The sequence below is a fragment of the Bombyx mori genome, chromosome 14 (assembly GCF_030269925.1).
Source record: "Bombyx mori chromosome 14, ASM3026992v2".
Taxonomy (NCBI): Eukaryota; Metazoa; Arthropoda; class Insecta; order Lepidoptera; family Bombycidae; genus Bombyx; species Bombyx mori.
The window spans coordinates 1,444,846-1,461,978 of NC_085120.1; the positions used below are offsets into that span (position 1 = coordinate 1,444,846).

At 38.9% G+C, this 17,133-nt stretch overlaps 1 protein-coding gene across 2 annotated transcripts in view; it reads left to right on the forward strand.

The window, feature by feature from the left end:
• LOC101739490 (uncharacterized) overlaps positions 1–14,471 on the forward strand; it is a 250,911-nt gene extending 236,440 nt beyond the window's left edge. For both annotated transcript variants that reach the window (XM_062672000.1, XM_038015378.2), the window contains 2 exons: positions 6,272–7,708; positions 8,230–14,471. In XM_062672000.1, coding sequence (XP_062527984.1) covers positions 6,272–7,708; positions 8,230–9,275 — 2,483 coding nt within the window. In that variant the 3' untranslated portion in view covers positions 9,276–14,471. The remainder of the gene's footprint in view (positions 1–6,271; positions 7,709–8,229) is intronic.
• Positions 14,472–17,133: the final 2,662 nt, after the last annotated feature.

Here is a 17,133-nt window from a genome sequence, read left to right on the forward strand (position 1 = left end):
TGTACGACTGCCTAGAGGCTGTCTCGATCTTCTCATTAGAATGAGAGTTCCGCTACTGCAGCAGCTACTAGAGTCCACATACACCGTATAACCCTAACAGCAAAAGCTAGATTTTATCACAGGAACGGCTGCCCAGTTCTTTAAGACGAGAACTTTGAGGCAGAAATAATTTTAAGGTATTTAGTCGAAGTACTAGAACCGAGAGATCTGAATTCGATTCGGGTTCGGTATCATTTTTTTTATTTACTTAGTAGGTATACAGAACAAAAATTTATCTTAGGGTAACCTTATGTTAGTTAGTTAGCGTGGTTATATGTGAAACTCTTCATCCTCAGTTAAAGTTACTGGTGGTAGGACCTCTTGTGAGTCCGCACGGATAGGTACCACCACCATGCGTATTTCTGCCGTGAAGCACTAATGCGTTTCGGTTTGAAGGGTGGGTCAGCCGTTGTAACGGTACTGAGACCTTAGAACTTATATCTCAAGGTGGGTGGCTCATTTACGTTGTAGATGTCTATGGGCTCCAGTAACCACTTAACAACAGGTGGGCTGTGAGATCTGGTCCACCAATCTAAGCAATAAAAAAAATTTTTAGTAGGCATATCCATATTAAGCCGACGTCACTATCTTCAATGAAGAGGTTAATACACGCGACCTCCGTAAACAGGCGCTCATTGTACACGGCATACCGGCCGAATAGCACTCGCTCATCCATCATTAAACTACACAAGGCTTGTTAATAAATAAAATTAGTTTAATAAGAGCTTCAATGAAAGTTCCGTGCGTACACTTCAGTGCACACTATATACGGCAATAGATGTTTAATGTTACAATAAAATATGATAAAAAAACATTGATTTTCTCGGCGGATCAAATTTTTTTTTTTTGCCCTTGTAAGCAGACGAGCATACGGCCCACCTCATGGTGAATGGTTACCGTGGCCCATGGACTTCAGCCATGCCAGGGGCAGAGCCAAGCCGCAAGCTATATGCTAGTAACCTCGAGAGGCTATGCTAGCTTCACTGAACCTATAGGCGAAGCCACAGGTCTCAACCTGCGAGATAACATCTGCCCTAGCAAGAGCAGTGCTTCGCTGAATCTACCACCGGATCGAAACGCTACCCACTGAGAAGATCCGGCGAGAAACTGCTGTGTCTTTGGGTTAATAGTAACCTTAATGTGTAGTGCTTATCAAAAAGTCTTTCACAGTAAACAGTGACCAGTTGTGGTCATTTAAACAACGACACTCACTCTACTCCAAGATATTTACCTCATAAGATCCCTTGTTGTCTCAAAAAACAACTGTAGAAATGATAACACATCTCTAGATAAGCCTTGAATGAGTCCGTCTGTCTATATATATTTCAACCTAAAGTTTTATTAGTAGGGCTTTTTGTATCGTCGCATATCAGACATTTAACATCGGATGCACTGTGAGCTCATTGACCCATCTAAAAATAATTGTTAATAGACATGCTTTAACAAAAACCGACTTCAAATAGAAAAAAAAAGATATTCCAAAACAAATTAATATACACTAAAAACAATAATTATCGAAATCGGTTGGCGTGATATTGAGTTATTGAGTTATTCATCTATTTGTTGCGCGCGTACTTAATGCAAATTTAAGACTTATATGGTTTTCTCATGGATACCATTATCAGAACAGAACTAAATTGTAATGGGACCACACGCGAAGCGTCAACTTTCTAATAAAAAAAGAATCATCAAAATCGATTCACCCAGTCAAAAGTTATGAGGTAACAAACATAAAAAAAAACATAGTCGAATTGAGAACCTCCTCCTTTTTTGAAGTCGGCTAAAAACAAAAGCAATCGATGACTTAGCGCGAATATATGTTTCAGCTTATGTTGTTAGACTTCATTGTTCTCTTTGGAAAGTTTACCAATAAAAACGTTAATATGCTTTGTAATAAAATCATTAAACCTTGTTGCGTGTTCATATATTTTATTTTTAATTTCTTAAACGGCTGAACGTGCTCACGTCGCACCCGGTGTTAAGCGGTTACGGTTGCGGAATGGCGCCGTGAGACATAACTAAGTCTCAAATGTATATATACTACAAGGGTTAACAAACCTTTCAAATCATTACTGCTACTAGGTAATCAAAGCATTACAGAAATGCTGTCAAACCTTTCAACCCATTACTGCTCTAATTGCTTTTTTTTATTGCTTAGATGGGTGGACACAGCCCACCTGGTGTTAAGTGGTTACTGGAGCCCATACACATCCACAACGTAAATGCGCCACCCGCCTATAAGTTCTAAGGTCTCACGTATAGTTACAAGCATAGCTACTATAATATACAGAACAAAACGGGTGAGCTAGATCCCGAAATAAAATTTACTTCCACCAATTAAGAGATCTCGGAGGCTGCGAAGTCTTCGCTCGTACAAATAATTCCTTCAAAAATTACTTTCGGTGGTAGTTCAACGAACGACTTGTCGCAAATCTCGAAGGTTATATTCAGTTAAAGGAAAATTCCCTTAAGAAATACTCGCTTCCTTTCAAGCGACTAAATGTTTCCCGCCCAGAGAACAAACGCCCTCAAATAGAAGGCTTAATACACACGGTCTAATGGAAATTACTGAGGAATAAGAGGCACGTGACGTCACGAGAGAAAGATATCGCTCGTTCGAGCCTTTCGCAGATGACGTCACCGACGAACACGAGAGACAAAAAAACAGAGAAAAAAAAAAGAAAATATATGAGAAAAAAAAAAAAAGCCCGCTGAGTTTTTTTCGCCGGTTCTTCTCAGGACTGTGGCTTTTTTGGAATCGGTGGTAGAGTTAACATTTTCTTTTACATTTTGACATTCAACAAGTGTGTTTTTGATGACATCCAAGTTAAAATTGAATTTGAATTTGAATTTAGACGGCGATTTAAAATTATAAAAAAAAAAAATAGTCAAAAAAAGAATTTGATAACTTCATTACTTTACGATTCAACTTTAAAATATTTAACATAATATAATAATTGTAATTTTTTATTTAAACGCTGACGCTTATGAATAAGATCGTTTTAATGTAACGTAACGCAGGGATCACACAGTGGAACGCAATTGAGACTCAATTGCTCAAGTTTATGCGCGTCCTTACACGCCACGCGCGTAATTGTCGTGACTCGGGCCCCTCCGAAAGAAAAGACAGATTAACGAGCTATGTTCAAATCTGTAAAACTGTACTTTAATACGATTTGAAAAGCTTAAAAAAAATATTAGTTGTCTATAAAGAAGTCACCTAAAAGCCGCTGAAATAAAGCAATTATTAGACATTGCTGAGTAAGTGGAAGATAAATAAGAAAACAAAAAAAAAAGCTAAGCGAATTAAAATTAAAAAAACACGTACTATAATTTCACACTATCAAATCGAGTAGGATTATGTAGTGGACAGAATAAAACATGAACTAAATATCTTTGACAAGGGACTCTGCGCGTTGAGCGAATTCACACCTCATGGCGTAGTCGAAGTCAAGCTATCACAGATAAAACTAATTGACCATTGAAAAATACTACGCATTCATTAAGTTCATTTTCATCAAACCGCATTCACAAGCGTTTTTTTTATTGCCCTTGTAAGCAGACGAGCACACAGCCCACCTGATGGTGAGTGGTTACCGTCGCCCATGGACTACAGCAATGCCAGGAGCAGAGCCAAGCCGCTGCCTACCGCGTGTTGCATTAACTACAAAATAAAATAAAAATTGTAAATATACCAATAATCAACCGCCAATTCAATCAGTCTCACAATTTGAGAACAGCATTCAATTGTAGACGCAAATATGATCGACAAGTCAAAGTTAGTAAGCTATATGTAGGTGATCTAACTTAAATCTCTTTAGACCACTATTGAATTAATAAAGAACAATTTAAACACGGGTAATAAAATCAAACCCGCAAAATTACAATTTGCGTAATTACAGGTTAACACCAGGTGGGCTGTGAGCTCGTCCACCCCTCTAAGCAATAAAAATATTTAAAAAAAAAGCGAACTCACGACCTATTTAATGGTAAGTGGTCATCGTCGCGCATGGACATCAACAATGTAAAGGGCAAAGTCGAGAGCTTTCCTTAAAATGCTCACTACCATTCCAGAATGAATATTGAAAAGAAAATCAGCATATGCCAGTAACTGACTACATCGTTGCCTATCATCATCATCATCATTCTCCTGTTCTTCTCCCAATCACATGGGGTCGGGGTGTTTTCTCCTTCCATACTCTTCTATCATATACCATTTCTTCGCTCACTCCCCTCTTACACATATCGTCTTTCACGCAATCCATCTATTCTTTCTTAGGTCTACCTCTTCCTCGTCAATTTACCTAGTCAGGTCATAAGTATTGTCACACAGTAAAAACTTTTCTTTTAGAATGCTGGCCACAAAAAAGTTTATTGAATTCGAATTTCGAATTGTTCATGAAAATAAAAATAGTATACATTTAGAATTTTACTCATTTTTAAACATGGAGTGGACGCTTAAAGAAGACCGTGTTGCAGTTATTGCGTTGCATCGTTGCGGTTACGCGCCAATTCAAATTTTTAACATACTGAAAAATTTTTATATAACCAAAAGATTCGTTTATCGTACCATCAAACGATACAATGAAGACTCTAGTGTAGATGACAGGTCAAGAAGTGGTCGCCCTCGGTCTGTTAGGACTCCAGCAGTGATAAAAGCTGTGAAGGCGCGAATTCAAAGAAATCCCAAACGTAAGCAGAAACTGTTGGCTCTTCAGATGGAGTTAAGCAGAACCACGGTGAAAAGGGTGTTAAATGAAGACTTAGGGCTTCGGACATATCGAAGAAAAACAGGACATCGTTTGAATGCTCGTCTAATGGACATGAGACTGAAGAGATGCCGCGCTTTGTTGAAGCGGTACGCGGGAAAAAAATATCGGGAAATTCTTTTTTCGGATGAAAAAATTTTTACCGTAGAAGAGAGCTACAACAAACAAAATGATAAGGTGTACGCACACAGTAGTGAAGAAGCGAGCAACCGTATTCCGCGTGTCCAACGAGGTCATTTTCCATCCTCGCTCATGGTATGGTTGGGAGTTTCTTATTGGGGCTTAACAGAGGTACATTTTTGTGAGAAAGGTGTAAAAACGAATGCAGTTGTGTATCAAAATACAGTCCTGACGAACCTTGTGGTACCTGTTTCTCATACCATGTTCAAAAACAGGGACTGGGTATTCCAACAAGATTCGGCGCCAACTCATAGAGCGAAGAGCACACAAGACTGGCTGGCGGCGCGTGAAATCGACTTCATCCGGCACGAAGACTGGCCCTCCTCCAGTCCAGATTTGAATCCGTTAGATTACAAGATATGGCAACACTTGGAGGAAAAGGCGTGCTCAAAGCCTCATCCCAATTTGGAGTCACTCAAGACATCCTTGATTAAGGCAGCCGCCGATATTGACATGGACCTCGTTCGTGCTGTGATAGACGACTGGCCGCGCAGATTGAAGGCCTGTATTCAAATTCACGGAGGTCATTTTGAATAAACTTTAGTGTCATAAGAATCTATGTTTTGTTAAGTTCATTTTGGTATATGAATGGTTACATAATGAATAAACTTGTTTCAATTATTATACATTAAACATGTGACAGAATTTATGACCTGACTATGTATACCATCAAAGTGTTTATTTCCAAAAAGGACAATCAACAACTCCTCATTTATGGAGCCATCAAATAAATCATAGCACACATCGACATGTGAACGTTACACAATGGCGCGTTGATGTGTTTGTGCGGTCGTCAATAAAAATGCAATTCCTTTTTATTATCTGGCCAAAGTTAGATTTAAAGACTTTCAATAAAATGCATTTGTAAACTGCGGCATAGTTATTTAAAGCACATAAAGTAATTCCCGCTGCATTCCCGACGCCATGAAACAAGCGCCGGGTCACGTCTATTTTTAGTCAATAAACTTGCATTGCGTCTTTATTTATTTTTTATTTATTGCTTAAATGGGTGAACGAGCTCACAGCTTACCTGATGTTAAGTAATTACTGGATCCCATAGATATCTACGATGTATATCCGCTACCCACCTTGAAATATAAGTTCTAAGGTCTCAAGTATAGTTACAACGGCTGCCCTACCCTTCAAAACGAAACGCATTACTGCTTCACGGTAAAAATAGGGAGGGTGGTTATACCTACTCGCCCGGACTCACAAGAGGTCCTACCACCAGTAAAAAACTGCTGTGCCGGTCATGTACTCAAAGCTATATTTTTTTGTTCCAGGCACAATGGGAGACCGAACGATTCGCAGGATTATCATACTCAACATACTCTTCGTAACGATAACCGCAGACTTCACGAACAACTGTCCGGAGCAATGCAAATGCAGCTGGGCTGGCGGCGACAAGCAGGCGGACTGCTCCCACGGCCACTTCGATGCGATCCCGAAAACTTTAAGCTCGGACATACAGAAACTGAACCTAACCGGCAACGACGTGTACGAAATAACAATACACGCCTTCCACGACGTCGGTCTCATAAACCTCTGGAAGCTGACGCTGAGTGAATGCAAACTGCAAACGATACAGAGAAGCGGCTTCTTCGGCCTCGGGATCATGATCGAATTGGACTTATCAAAGAACGACCTCAAGTCACTACACCCGGACCTCTTCAAGGAGACCCCGAAAATACGATGGATCCTACTCAACGACAACAAAATCGAAAAATTAGACGACGGATTGTTTAGCAACTTGGCCTATCTGCAGAAAGTCGATCTGAGCAACAACAGAATAGTACACATCGGAATGAAAACTTTCGTTAACATCCCAAAACTCAACTTCTTGAGGCTAGATAGCAACAAGCTGGAATACTTGAAAGGTGACACGTTAGAAGGCATCAGCTCCTTGTCTAACCTGGACGTGCAAGACAACCCTTGGCGTTGCGATTGCTACCTACAACCGTTCAGAAACTGGGTCATCAGCAAGAAGTTATACACTTCAAACGTTTACTGCGCTGACCCTCCGAAGGTACATGGGAAAACGTGGAAAGAACTCGACACCAACGATTTCGCATGCAGACCCAGTATTGTATACCCGTCGACGAGTACCACTCTGAGATCAGCAGACAACAACATCACCTTAGCTTGTCATGTCAACGGGAATCCATTACCAGAAGTCAACTGGGTGTTGAACGCACAAATCATTGATAGCACGTACCGATACGAAGGGGAAATTAAATACTACATCTCGCAAAGTAAAGGAGAGAACACCGAGTGGGTGAATTTGACAATAACGAATGTGGGTACAACTGATAATGGAGAGTATCTGTGTGTCGCCAAAAACCCGGGCGGAGTAGAAGAGAGGAGCGTAACTCTAGCTGTGGTCCAGACTCCGCCGGGCGTGATTGTTCCGACCGGCATGAACAATAACATGATGCCAGTTCTCATCGGAGTATCATGCACTGCAGCCATCATACTAATCATCCTCGTCATACTGTGTTACTGCTGCTGTAGAAGAAGAACTACTGATAAGAAAGCGGAGAACACTAACGGGGAAGCACTCATCGAAGGTTCTGTTATACCTGAAATGGAGAAGAGTTTGATAACTGCTGTGAATCCAGTGACGAAACCTCCGAGACGCTACGACGTTCCACCTTCAATTACCAGTGGTACTGAGATGTCTGAGTTGAATAAAACATTGCTGGACAATGATTCTGTATTTGGTAAGTTTTTTTTAATGAATGGCCATAATGTCTTTTTTTGTTATATTGCCCTTGTAGGCAGACGAGCACACGGCTCCCCTGATGGTGAGTGTTTACCGTCGCCCATGGACTTCAGCAATACCAGTGGCAGAGCCAAACCGCTGCTACCGTGCTAAGTGTTTTCCGTTGTGTTATACGACAGTGAGTTCACGTAAATCCTACCGCTCATCTTTAGACTATCTGATGCTTAAGATGTCTAATCTGATGCTTACACGTCATTAATGCGAGCCGTTTGTGTGACATTGCTACCATGACTAGTAGTCCATATTGATGAAAAAGATAAAAATGTACTTAAATTTTATTGCCAGCCATACATAAATTACCATTTTAAAAGTACCAGTTACTATCAGTATTGTAAAACGACAAGTTCTTCTTCTTTCAACAGATCAATAAATGTAAAAGTAACACACTAGAGAATGTAATTCTTACTAGTGTAGTAATTTTAAACGGATCGATTGTTAAGCGCTGTATTTGTTTTACAGCACACAACGAAGACGAAAAGCGGTCGCTGGGCTACGACCATTTGATGAAACCATCTCAAGATGCACTGAACGTAGAGTACGGCCGGACTGATGGCCGAGCTTACCCCCCTGATCTGCTGTCTTTCCCACCGAGAGCCGCGCAAATTTCGCCGGCTGCAAGCAACGCCTCAACTGTCCCTGATACGACGAGGCTGCCACCCCACCAACTCAACCCGGTCAGCCCCATCCATTCACCGATATACGGCATAACACCAAACCCGAACATGTTTAGAACCTTGCCGTACTCACGATCTCAATCACCGTTTACTGCTCCGATCACTTCCCCAGTGGTGACCCCTCGACAAGGCTACGTTACGATACCCAGAAGACCTAGAGTACCCAGTTGGTCCAGCACTGCGAGTACCCAAATCCTACCCAGTTCGGAGGCTCAAGAGCCTTTGTATGATAACTTGGGTTTAAGAACTACAGCTGACGGAAGTTCCGTACTATCTTTGAATAAAGCCGGCTTAGAAAGCCAGTTTTCTCCTATGCGGAACAGGCCATTGCCAGCCACACCGACCAGCTATCAAACTCCCCATCCAGTATACTATGCTCCGATCGAAGAACAAGAACCAGCCCCATCCCCGGTCCCTCCACAACACAACCCTCGGAACAGTATCAGCTCTCAGCTATCAACTCCAGGACCACAGGAGCCTATAAACAGAATGAGTTGGACTGCAAAGAACACTTCGACCCCTCAAACTGAACCAAGGAAAGCTTTGTTTAATGACGCACCAACAGACACCCCGAACCGAAAAGGAAAACCCGAGACCGGGTCTTTAAGACGACCTCCAGTTGACTCCAATAAGGACGAACTTAGATCACCCTCCAAGGAAGAAATTAAGAAGAACGAGGGTAACATATCCATGAACCAATCTGGAACCCTGGGCAGGAGCGGGAAGATCCCACCCAGACCTCCACCAAAGCCGAAAAAGAAGCTAAACCCCGAAGTAAACACGAGCGAGCCCTTATTCGAAGATGAAGGCGAAGACGGAACGGAAGTGTAGTTAAAAATACTCTTAGCTTACCAAAGTGCCAATGAGCTTTTAGTGATAACAACTAACTTCTAAATAAACGAAGAATGATAGTGTTGTGAAAGTGATCGAGAATCGAATCGAAGTGACAAATGACAATGAGTAGCGTGCAATCAAGTGACGTAAGGTGCTCAGGTGTACATAAACTATTCATAGATTTTATACCTTATCAAGTAAAGTTTACGGACCATTTTTAATTGTAATGACTTTTTTTTATTTGTATTTAGTATTTATTTGTACTTGTTTATTACTTTGGTAGCTAACTATGACTTGCACTGTTTTTTTGAAATTTTATTCTGTTTTAAGACTGATTTTTTTATCGAGCAATTTTATTTCGACATTCCCTCGAGCGTTCATTTATAAGCGCAATCAAAATTTAGTTTTACAAATCTACATTGTCATGGTTTTTTTTGCTCACAAATATCTTGGACGTTTCGCTGGCCCAAGAAATAAAATGGACTTCATTTTTATGATAAAAACACGATTTTTAATGATTATTAGTTAGTGTTATAAAAAGTGAATTTTATGCGCTCCTTACTCGGCGGTACTGTACTGTGCCCCAATCTTTACATCGCGGGTTCGATACTGGAGTCACAAACATTATGATTTCAAATTTAAGACATTTCTTAAGCCGTACTCAATAGTGATCACGGTCAAAATGTCAAAGGTACGGGTGGCGATTGCGTTTTAGTTATAACCAAATGGCTATTGTTGAAACTGAAAGGAGAATTATGAATTATTTTACCAAACACTATTATTCATTTCCTTTTTTAGGATATTTCGTGAGCCGCAATCTAAAGCAAAGTAAACTGGAGCCCCGAGACGCGAGAGGTCGTTAACCTCGCCCTTCAACTCAGTTTTAGTTGTGCTACATTGCGTGTGATGTGAAAAGCATCAGTAAAAAATAGATCGTGTTAATAATACCGTGCATTATCGCTCGCATTCGTTAGTTTCAAAACATATTTAATCACTTGCTCCGAAATATAATCGCTTTTTAACCATTGGCTACGTCAATAGCTAGATCAAAGCGTTATTATTTCAGTAAAATAATTCAACATGATCTTACTGTAGTGTTATAAGAGACTCAGTGGTAGCGTTTTGTTCGAAACAAATGACGCACTAAAACTATTAACTTTCGTTTATCCTAAGTTATTTTGATTTTAGTTCCATCGCTTTTCTGTTTCGTTAAAAATTAAATCAGTAAAATCTAAATAATCTCTTATTACAAACAGCTAGAAAACTCGTCTCGTTTGCACATCACATTCCCGGGCTTAGTGCGAATGGGATAGGCGATAATACGTCACGCTTTTCGGAATATTCACGTTTTTATTGGATTTAAGGGCGTTGACTCAGTGATAGTACATACATTAAATCGATAGGTTAGTTTTGATCAAACCCGGCGACGATCATTTGTTACACCCTAAAATCATGCTTTGCAAATACCTCCCAATGACATTCCACCACTAACATTATACTATGTGACCGATACAATATTCCTTAAAAACAACCAAGCTAAATTAGTAATGATACACCTATAGACCAAATGGAAATTGAATCGAGAAACTCACAACGAATTTTTTAAATTCAGCTACATAAATCAAGTAAATAGAATTCATAATAAACATTTATTTGCGGTCACTGGGTAATTATCCGAAATGTTAAACATTCACGAACAAATTAACTCGAATGTCTCAAGGATGATTATATTACCACGATGCTATCGTCAACCTCAGAGCTTCCGATTCAATCCAGTTCGTAGGATTTCTTAAGAGTTTTACTGTTCATACTAAAACTGTTTGAGTACCACAGAACCAGTGCTTAAGTTAAATTATTACGGTTAAAAATCCATTAGTCGTTTCTCTAAAAACAACCGTGGCGACATTATATTTCCGCGCAACATTGAGTTTGTTTACTCGCTAAGACAGTTCCTAAAGATATATGAGGCCGTCAGCGCAAAAGTAGCCTAAGTTTATCATAGTTAGTATGGAAATATTAAGTTTTGAATTTACTTTTACACTGCTTCGTTGGCAAAAACAATACGCGCCAAAATAAGTTTTTACAAAGCCATCTGTCAAACTAGGGATAGGCCGGTTTTGCATTAAAATTGATCATGTTTTAAATAAATTGCATTATCTAAGCACGAATATGAAAATTTTTGGGTTAGATCACTTTGGTGCTGACGACCTCATATGATTATGTAGTTTAAAGCCTAGTTTTAACAGAGGTAAGAAAATTACATGTCACTTTTTGATTATATGAAATGTGACGTTTAGGGGATCACAGTCTAAATTTCACATCGGCCGTGAAGAGACTTGAATTGGCTAACCAATAGTACTTAACTTATTGAACGTGGTACGTCGGCTTTGAGATTATAGATGAGCGAAAGGTATATTCAATGAAGTTGGGAGTTCAAGTAATGGGAGAGGCTTGAGCAGTTCGGTACAAATATCCTACGTATTTAGGTTGTGAGCAGACCATGTGTTATCTGAAATGCGAAATAGTTGCTATTAAGACTGTGTAGTTAAGAACGCGATGTTGTCTCAGGCTGAGCTGTGGCATTTACATTTTTGTCAGTTAACTTTGATAGGCGATACATTCCACAACAGGGCAGCTATGTTAATGTTTTCTTCGCAACAATAGCCTACTACAACTCCAGCAGTGCCTTGAGTAGGAGAATCGTTAAGACCTATTAACTTCGAAAGCATCAGTCGGTTCCTTGCCGCACTCATTAAATACTAAATATTAGGTTCGCTGATTCAGTAATGTATTTAATAAAATAAAATAAAAAAGGCCTTTATTCCATGCAATTACATAATATTTTTTTTTGTATTTAGTATATATATTATATGCATGGGCCCCTCTTAGGTAAAGGCCTCCTCCAAAGATTTCCATTTTGTTTTTTCTCTGGCGACATAAACCCAGTGTGGTCCAGCAACTTTTCTAATGTCGTCCTCCCAACGCGTGTACCGGTCTACGGACGCGCCGCTTTTAATAATGAAAGGTCTTTAATAACGACGGCATATTAATTCTGGAACATACCTTTATCTATTGGATAAACGTATCTATATATATAGGATATCCTATCGATTCAGAAAACCGCTTACCTCCAGAATTGAGTTCCTTTGGCCATATTCTCAAAAAAACCAGAGGTGGCTTGATGTTAAAAACATTTCCATGGGTATTTGGATGAATCCTCCTCCTCCCTGAGTCGCATTCCTCATGTCTGAGGGTCGTGACCATCTCCTCCTAGTATCCTTCTCTAGATGATGTTTCGCCATCTTCCTCTGTTCTCGGCGGTGTGTATGGCATCGTAGACTGTGGTATCCAGAGTGGTGCGGTTTTTGTCGGACCAGAGCATCGGATATGGATGAATGTGGAGTATGAAATTCTTCGGTGCTCATCCAAGGTGCCTTTCCGCGGTCTACAGTCTGAATATCATCTCGTCTTTTCGCATTAAAAGTGATAAAAATAAATATTCGAAATTGAGTTAATATGCGGAATCATTTGGTATCACCAGTATTTTTCTCATAAATACTGTCAAAAGAGCGTAGTTTAGTTTTAGTTTTTTTTTTAGTTTACTTATATTTTGACTACTATTAACAAAATTAATACATAATTTTATCTTACTTTAAAAGACAGATAATGTAACTGGTAAAAAATAAAAAAAAGATGTGTGGTGTCGTGGGACACCGGATAGGAACGAAGTTCCCAATTATAAAAATATTAATTTAAAGTTCTATTCGAGGTATGAAGAAAGAGAGAGAGAGACAGAGAGAGAGACAGACAGACAGACAGAGAAACATGCGACGCCGCACAGCTTACAATAGCTTACTATAGCAAAAAGTGTCGTGACAACTTTTCGTAAGAATTTTTTCCGTCTAGCCCCCTTTCACAACGCGCGATAAGGAACTTCGTTCCAATTATAGTTGCATAGACGATATTAAAAATATCACATGTTAAATCTTTAAAACATTCTCCTGTAAAATTAGTAAGTTTTGAGATTATACAGTTTTAATGCGAGAAGACGATCTGATGATCCACTCGCTTGTCTCCCGTATATAACAGATCTTGGCCGATGTTAAAATTAGACTATTACATTCAGTTTCTATTAGTAATGTTAAACACGAACTTCATTCTGTAATTTTTTTGACAACTTATTTATTACATTTGGATTTTGAATGTAAAGGTCATAAATAAGCGACATATTACGTTGAAATGTTAACAGAATTTCATTGCTAAATATTCTATGTATTAAAGGAATTTTTGTACATTTATTTTGTAATAATGAATTAAGACTTTATACGTACTACAACGTTCATTAAGTTAATGAGCCTTATAATCAACTTCATCTGAAAGAGCTAAACTTTGTTTAAACGTGAGATTGAAAAGTATAATAGTTTAAAAAAATTATAAAATAATGCCTTCTATTGTTTCTCAGTATCGAGTGCCGATTTTTGAACTTGTAATAATTCTCCATTGACCATACCGTAGTCCTAAATAAATACCTAATTTTTCAATCCCAGTCCGTACATTTCCTTGGCTGTGAGAGATTGCGACAGCTACTCCGTAGAGTCGTTTGGTGCGGTAGGACCTTAAAATATCCTTGAGCCGCGGTCTGGTCCTAACATCTGCAGACTGTCAAGTTCCATGTACCCTGAATGCCCCCTAGGCGCGGATACCTCTTAGGAGGTTCGACCCCCTAAAAAAATAGTAGCTACTGTTGTAGCCTCAATCCTGTGGAACATTCTCATATATAGGTTTTTGTTACCCATTTCGTATTTATTACCCATCCACTAAGTAAAAGGATTCAACATTATACACCACATGGACACCGAAGATAATAATCTCGGTCATATTGCATTAGTTTAACCAAACACGTCTTCAATTCCAAATGGGTATATGTATGCAGTGTGTCATACGTGCTTTAAGCTGTTTTAATAAAGTGCTCTATGAGACTTGTGTTGAAGAGGCTCGTTTGCGATTGCGCTCAAAGTTTAGCTCTCATTAAAGCTGTTTTAATTAATGTAAAAGTCTTTTTTTTTTATCCGATCACGAGAATGTACAGCGTACGTAATATTTATACAACGTTTACTGTAGGCAAACCAATTTTATATAGTTTATAAGGAGCTATGTAAATACAGACATTATATTAAAAGCTATATTTCAGTATGTTGTTGTTTTATTTTGATTTCCACCGAAGATGCACGCAGGTTACCTACTGTTACGCGGGGTCTCTCGATTAGGTTTTAAAAAAAAAAAAAACATTTGTGCAATTCACACGTGGTAGAAGTGAAACCTTCCAAAATTAAAATACAATTATCCTAAACGTCTTAAGTATATGTAAAATTTTGTCATTAGTAAATAATTGTAAGGTAGCGCCCTCTGTGAATTGATATTTTAATTTCACGTATAATCCTAAATTAAAATTCACTACAAGAGCTTTCATACACACGTTAGTATTAAAAAATCTCACAGATGGCGCTGTATTAAATAGTATGTAGATTTCTGTCTCATTTTTGTATTTGTGTCTCTTACCTGTCGTTTTTTCCGTTGCATCCGGTTTGAAATCACAACGATTCTAAAGAAGTTTTCACTTCAAAAATATTTTGAAGAAGAGATTTCACTTTTATTGATTCAATCACACGAACAACTGAATTATAAAAATTGGCAGAAAGGAGATATTGTCTAAGACCGCTCCCGATGGGTGATTAAATACGACTGACTGACTCTCGGTCGGTAACTATTACTAAGTGATTTCTTACTATTCTTACTCAGCATCAGTGGTTATTAAAAAGGATATAACATCTCTTTAACTAACATGGGGAGTCTGTAACAGTACGCACAGGGCTCAGCTAATCGGTCGCCTGTTGCAAAGGACTTCTCAATATTGCCTGAAGGTTTGAAGATAGTATTTGGAAAACGCTGACATCAGTCTCTGCCGTCGTCGTCGTCTTCAATTAGCAAAGTATTTTTTATTCCACTGATGGAGCCATTGATATGACGAAGTCCAAGCTAAAATAAAGCTAAAGCTAAATTTAATTACAATTTGAACTACTATGGAGATCACATTAAGAAAGCAGATATCGTGACCTAAAATATCAGTGTAATAATGGCCAAAATGCTGAGATTTTTACTATTGGTAGGGCTTCTATGAGCTCAAGTGTGTAGGTACCACCGCTCTGCCTATTTCTGCCGTGAACGATTAATATAAGTAGAGCGTTTCGGTTTGAAGGAAGGAGCAAATATTGTACTAAAAAACAGACTTAAAACTAATGTCTTAAGATGGGTGACGGCATTTACGTCTTAATGTTTATGGGCTCAGGTTACAACTCAACACCGGCTGGGCCGTGAGCTCGTCCACCCAGCAAAGCATAAAAAAAATTAAAAGATGCATGGCTGCTACAGTAAATTTGCAGGATAGAGGTGCCCACTTAACAACTAAAAAAAGATCTACCACTACGAATTACGCTTAAATCTCTTTATTTATTGTAGCAATAATTCATGGACACGACTTAGGACGTGTTTACTTAGAAAAATTTTAGCTTTATATTTATGTTTTAGATATTTGCAAAATATTTGCAAAATATTTGCAAACAATAGCAAAAATAAATGATGGTCACGCTACCTCAAGTTATTCATATTTGGGTTGAAATTAGATATTTTGATATCTCCAATACTTATCTCATTACAATCAATTAATGATTATATTTCTGAATAGTTACTAATGATCCGATAAACAAACAACATTTTTATACAATAAACTAATAATAATTATTATTTCACTGGTGGTAGGACCTCTTGGGAGTCCACCAGCCCGCCTATTTCTCCGTTTCGGTTTGAAGGGCGGGGCAGCCGTTGTAACTATACTGAGACCTTAGAACTTATATCTCAAGGTGGGTGGCGCATTTACGTTGTAGATGTATATGGGCTCCAGTAATCACTTAACATCAGGTGGGATGTGAGCTCGTCCATCCACATAAGTAATAAAAAAATTATTAATGCAATTTACATGTCGTTTAAACTTTAAATTAGATCACAAAACCCGATCGAATCGCTTACAGAAGCAATCCGAAACTCGTCAAAATATTCTCTTTCCGACGAAACAAAAACTTGTATTATTTCATCGATAAAAAAAATATTCAACGAACGACCAACTAAAAAAAAAAACTGAAAAAGTTATTTGATCGTGAAAAATTGGGCTGTAAAATAACAATGGAGCCATTCTGAATGGAGGGACCAGGGTTGGCAGACCGACGGTATTTATATACCGGCTAATTTGGAAGCAGGAGATTTAAATTAATATTAACATTATGTACTCTGCGGCTGTATTGTATATAACTTGTGTTCTTTAGGGTTGCTAAACTCACACTCTATGCGTGGCTTAGCTTAGAAGAACCCATTTCCCTATGTCAAAGTCACAGTTGCATTGGACTAACGGCTATCTACATACTAAAGGGTGTGATGACAGAACAGTTCGTAGTCGTCGTGGCCTAAAGGATAAGGACGTCCAGTGCATTCGAGTTGAGCGATGCACCGGTGCTCGAATCTCGCAGGCGGGTACCAATTTTTCTAATGGAATACGTACTTAACAAATGTTCACGATTGACTTCCACGGTGAAGGAATAACATCGCCTAATAAAAATCAAACCCGCAAAATTATAATTTGCATAATTACTGGTGGTAGGACCTCTTGTGAGTCCGCGCGGGTAGGTACCACTGCTCTGCCTATAACTACCGTGAGGCAGTAATGCGTTTCGGTTTGAAGGGCAGGGCAGACGTTGTACTGTTAAAAGTGAAACCTTCTAACTCATGTCTCAAGGTGGCTGGCGGT